Source organism: Phragmites australis, chromosome 14, assembly GCF_958298935.1.
Source record: "Phragmites australis chromosome 14, lpPhrAust1.1, whole genome shotgun sequence".
Lineage (NCBI taxonomy): Eukaryota > Viridiplantae > Streptophyta > Magnoliopsida > Poales > Poaceae > Phragmites > Phragmites australis.
Window position 1 is genome coordinate 8,444,220 of NC_084934.1, and position 5,393 is coordinate 8,449,612.

The 5,393-nt window shown below is 40.3% G+C and overlaps 1 protein-coding gene across 1 annotated transcript; it reads left to right on the forward strand.

Moving 5' to 3' along the window:
• Nucleotides 1-329: 329 nt before the first annotated feature.
• LOC133891386 (uncharacterized) lies at nt 330-4,832 on the forward strand. The gene is made up of 5 exons (XM_062332101.1): nt 330-582; nt 621-677; nt 3,219-3,409; nt 3,777-4,029; nt 4,264-4,832. The coding sequence occupies exons 3-5, from the start codon at nt 3,241-3,243 to the stop codon at nt 4,613-4,615; spliced, it is 774 nt and encodes a 257-aa protein (XP_062188085.1). The 5' UTR covers nt 330-582; nt 621-677; nt 3,219-3,240; the 3' UTR covers nt 4,616-4,832.
• Nucleotides 4,833-5,393: the final 561 nt, after the last annotated feature.

The window sequence follows — 5,393 nt, forward strand, 5'->3', positions numbered from 1 at the left end:
CTATTTTTATAATTTTTAATTTTCAAAATATAAAAATAAAAAAGCTCCTTCTCCCACAAGCCGGCGATTTTGCGAAGGCGGGAAATAAAAGTGCCCCATAGTTTGGAGGAATTTAACCATAAATACCACTAATATACGCCCGACCTGCTTCCTTATCCATACATATGTTTGGCCTAGCTAGAAGAAGGAAATTTTATAAAACCTTGCGCGAAAGGTCCTTATAAAATTTTGATCACGTTATTTCTCATCTGATCTGAAACCGACACGTATACAAAAAAATAGAGGACACATGTCTGAAACTTGAAATATATAAAATTTTCTTCTATCGGCGCCGCCGCCTCGGCACTACGGGACACGCCACACGGCCACCTAACCGCGCCGGTGCACGTTCGGATCCAAACCCTCGGGGCCCGGATCAGAGCCCTCTCGGGCCAGGCGCACGCCGGTGAGGCCCAGATCTGGAGCCAACAGCGGGATGCCCTGACCTCCCCCAGTAGCGCCTGGCGACAGCAGCCTCTCCCTCCCCACGACCTCCCTCCCCCCGTCATAGGGTTTCGCGGCCAGCTCCTCCCACGGTTGCCCGGCGCGGATCTGCGGCGAGATCCCCCCGGCTGCCTCCTGGCGCGGATCTGCGGCCAACTCCTCCCCCGCCCCCACGCTGCCAGAGCCAGGCCACGGTGAGCCCAGTCGCCCCGTCTTGTCTGCTTAGATCTGGAGCCCAATGTATGTAGCACGGAAAATGTAATTGAAACAACTTTGCATGAATAATCTTTCTGTGAATTATAATATCGCACACTGTTCCTTGTTTTATCGCCTTGATCCCCACTCTACTGTTGCAAAATGTAGAATCAACAGCATACAGTCAGTAGCTGTGTCTAAAATTCTCCCAAATTACTCTGAACATGCATGGTTCTTTCTTGAACATTCACAGGCATGTGTTGACTTCATGAAAAAAATATGCTGTTATTGCAGGAAGCCAAATATTGGCTGTCCTCCATGGCTCCATCTGCATGTTATTAGTTGTGTTTATTACGGCCTGGAGAAAATAGAAGGCCATATATGTGTGAAGACTAGTTAGCTCCTTGATATGAATGTGTAACCTGCAATATTTTGATTAGATACGTCTTGAGATGAGATGTGCAAATTTGTAGGTCCTTGATTGAACTGATGTTTTGTTGCAAATGTGGTGTGTGCAATATGTAGTGCAGCGGTAAGGCACTATTTCAATAGTTATATGGGCAGCAGCTGGTATTTGGATAGCAATTTGATTTTCTTTTTTGTTTCTGTTCTCTTATTTTGATGGCTTGCCGAATTGGAAATTTCTAGGCCCATTTCAATAGTTATTATTCTGACGTTTATTCAAAAGCCAACCAAGTTCATACGATTTAGGGGCGTAATAGTCATTACACTCTAAGGACAGACAATCTCCTAAAAGAAAATCAGGGTAGCCAAACGACCAGATTCTCCAGCCAGCCGATTCTCCAGGTAGCAATTTCTCAGGACAGCCAGCTTCTCAGAAAAGCTCATAAGAAAAAACTGTCCCAAACAGGGCCCATATTCGTTCTCTATGTCCATTGGCCTAGTTGTAACTTGTAAGGTTGGTTCCGGTGGTTGTTTTATACTTCTGGAACTGAGATTAATTGAATCAAAATATCACCTTTAAACCCAAAGAGACGTGTGTGGTTATATTACATTTGGCAACTTAAAAAACTGAGTATTTGAATTTAGGTTGAAGAGTGTGTGTCTGACAGTAGGCAGAGTCATGAGATTATGGCAGTTGGGTAATGAAAGATTAGTTGCAGGCTTGTTTGTATCATAGTGATGTGCTTATCTAATACATTCATTCACCATTCATGGTTTGATTAAGCTCTTCTTTCATTCTAAACTAGCACCACCAGTGTCAGTTATTTCCCATGAATTTTGGGGGTTTCAACTGAACCTCCTGCTCCACGTTAAGTCCTCTCCTGGTAGTAAAGAACATAGTAGTATTTTTGGGAGGAGATAGAGAGAATGAATTTACCTGTTTGTTGTTTTCTTTGCTTGTGGTAAGCACATTGTTCTTGCATCACGGAGCGATCCAACAGGACTTGCTCAATGCACATGAATGCTGCTAGTTTGATACATCATAATCAATTAGACGTTTTAGTAGTTCTTCAGTTGTAATATGTAATTTTGTCCCTAGGGTACCTCTATGAGCAATTATTTTGACACTTAGGTTAGAATGATGACATAGGTTAGTATCATCATTCTTGTTCTTGTACTGCAAAAGGATAGAAGTATCAGTGCAGTTTATGTCCTAGGGGCTGAAATTCATGCTATTTGGCTTATATAAGTAAAATTGCAGTGCTTATGTTCGAACTATGCAACTGCATGTGTGCCCTTTATGGCACTGTTAATCACGTCCCACTTCCCCTATGTTTCTCATATAGGAATGCTTTCTTAAGAAATATTCAGTTACATTTGTTACTGTTATCATTCTTCACTCCTCATTGATGAACAGTTCTAGAGATGCAATTTTGGTTGTTAATGATATGATATAAATTTTTTTGTTGAGATGTGTAGCATATATGAGACAGAGCTCCTGAAATCCATGATTGTAACTACTCATTGATGTGGAATGCCTTGTTTGGTTGTTCATGTTATAATAATTTTTTTATGAGATTTAATGGAACCCATGTCTGTTTGGATCATTGGTAAATCTATATTTGTGGTGTTCACATGAGTACGTGACCAACATAGTTTAATCAAGCACCAAACTGTATGATTCCTTTGGAACCACTGTTGCCTTGCATCGTCCAGATCCATGCATCAACCTTGCCACATCACCCTGGTGCCTCTTTGCTTGCCTGGATGACCTGACAGCATAGTTTGAATGAGACTGTTTGAATCCCACAGCTTAGTTTGATCAAAGCTGGATAACGGCTGTGAATGAAACTCATAAGTTTTGCATGGTGTTCAAAATTATTGGACATTCCACCATAATTATAGATTCTTTTATTGGCCAATCCACATTACCTATATTCCTGAGCAAAAAAAGATACAGATCAGTTTATCAATTATATAATGCAAATTTGGAAAATTAAGGTTAATTTCTTTTGGAAGGATCTTGATGTTTATAAGTATACCTATAGAGTCTTATGTCAATAACTGATATGTTTATTGCATGTGATGTTATCCTATTTTTCTAATTACTAAAGATTCATTTCTGGACACCGCAGTTGTTAAACTTGGAGCTAGACAATGGATCTGGAGACAGAGAATCGACTTGCTTCTCTACTACTTGAAGAGGCGCGGAGATTACAGTTAGAGGCTGACAGGGAAGGTGTTCACGCATATCTGCGAAAGCCTAATGTAAGGCATCGTCCAAACTCACGGTTCCTCACAGCCACAGTTCGTGGAGTTCAGCAAGGTTAGCATTGTGCTCCTTTTGATTGCCCTAGTGTTAATTACTGGATTGATGCGGCTCTATTTTGAGTCTATTGAATCATTATCACCCGTTTTCTATATTTTCTAGGTTCATGAAGGATGGTCCTGTAAAATTCAATCAAAATTAGAAAACAGTTGCAATCATGTATTCATGTAGAAACTCGAACTTGGCCCTTGCTTCCTGTCTTGAAGGGTTCACTTTATAAACCTAAATGTCTACTTCATGAGTATATTGACCTCATATTCTCGTAAAAAAGTATATCAGCCTCATATTGCTCATTTTTCTAATGAAAATGAATCGATTAGCTCTCGTGTATTACTCTGAATTGAAATACATTGTTTGCCTGCAGCAAACCGTGTTGTGGAGGTCAATGAAATGTGGCATGCCAGGGAAAAGGAGTTGGAGTTGGAATCTAAAATGAAAAGCAGAACTAGCAGAAGTAAAGATCGTGATGACTCTAGGGGCGAGAAGCGCAAAAGTGACTTGAGAAACCAGAGGTCCAGCTCAAGAATCGAACAAGAAGGGATTACTTATAATAGTTCTTGCTCAGACCAGGAGGATGGTCTAGGGGATGATGAAATTGAAAGATTTCTTCATTCAAGGTCAGTTATAATATCCATTATTTTCTTGGTGGAATACCTGACATAACTAAGTATTGACATATAACTAAATATTATTTTTTAACTCTTGTGAAAACTCACGCATTCTGTCTACCTCTTGATAGTGCCGGTATCCTGTTATGTGTTATATTTAAATTCGTGCATGCTGTGAACATTTGCTTGTGTTACCTATCTGCAATTGTTGGTAACAGGTGTAATTTGTTGCTTTTTTGTTAGGGTGAAGCGAGGGCGTGGGGCCATTGGTTCTAGGATGGATGAGCCTGGTCCATATCTTGATTCTTCATCCCATCGTCAAGGCAATGGACCTAGTCCTGATATACGTTTGGAAGAAAAATGGGAACGTCGAGTGCAAGGCCCAGAGAAGCCTTCATTTTTGAGATCCAAGTCTCTTGATGATTATTGGCATAGGGAAACATTGGATGGAAGGCCATCCAGCTCTGAACCACAGAGCAAGAAAGAAAAGAAAAAGAAGTTGGAGAAAAAAGATGAGAGAGATAAAAGCATTAAAAAGGACAAGAAGAAATCCAAGCATCGCCATCACCATCACAAAAGCCGAAGAAGGGAGTGACGTGCCTGTTAGCTGAACAGAAAATGTACACAAGGGTTCTGCCCTGAAAGAGGCAGCTAGGCTGATTGTTGCTGTAACGTGAAATTTGTATTGTACGAGAAACTTGGCATTGTGCAGAATGGACTATGTTTCTTATGATACATAGTGATCTTGCAAAGTCATATTGTCCACTGTTGAAGTTGAATCTGGGTTATAACATGATTAACATCTTAAAGAAGAGTTTATCTTGAATAACATGTTCAACATCTACATATTGGATTAGCTGCTTTTGAATTTCAAGAATGAGTTGACTATCAAATAGCATCACAGATTAGTACACATTTTCTATGATCATTTACAGCGCAGTTACTTGTCAAGTTCCAGTGAATATAACAATTGACTTGACCTATGGTGTTCTGTATTTGAGATCAAAAACCACCTTGTGAGATCTTGTAGTTCCTCCCAAAATGCACCTAAAATTGGTAGCATGGATTGCACTACATTGGATTGATTTACCATTACCCACGGATTCATAGCGATCATCAACACGACCGGTTCCTTAGGCTTTCAAAAACCTCACCGTCTTCCGATTTCTGAATTGATGACGTTGTTTCAGAATTCAGGTATGCGTTTATACGTAGTGTCGTATCCAGAAACATTTCATGGCAGTACGAGTGTATGGCGTAAATGCTTTGATGCATTGGCTTGTTCGGAGAATTGGAGCCATCATAGTTACTTTCAGAAAGGGGGAAAAAAAATGCACGCATCAGTTGAAACCTGGAGATTCTCAGATAATTTC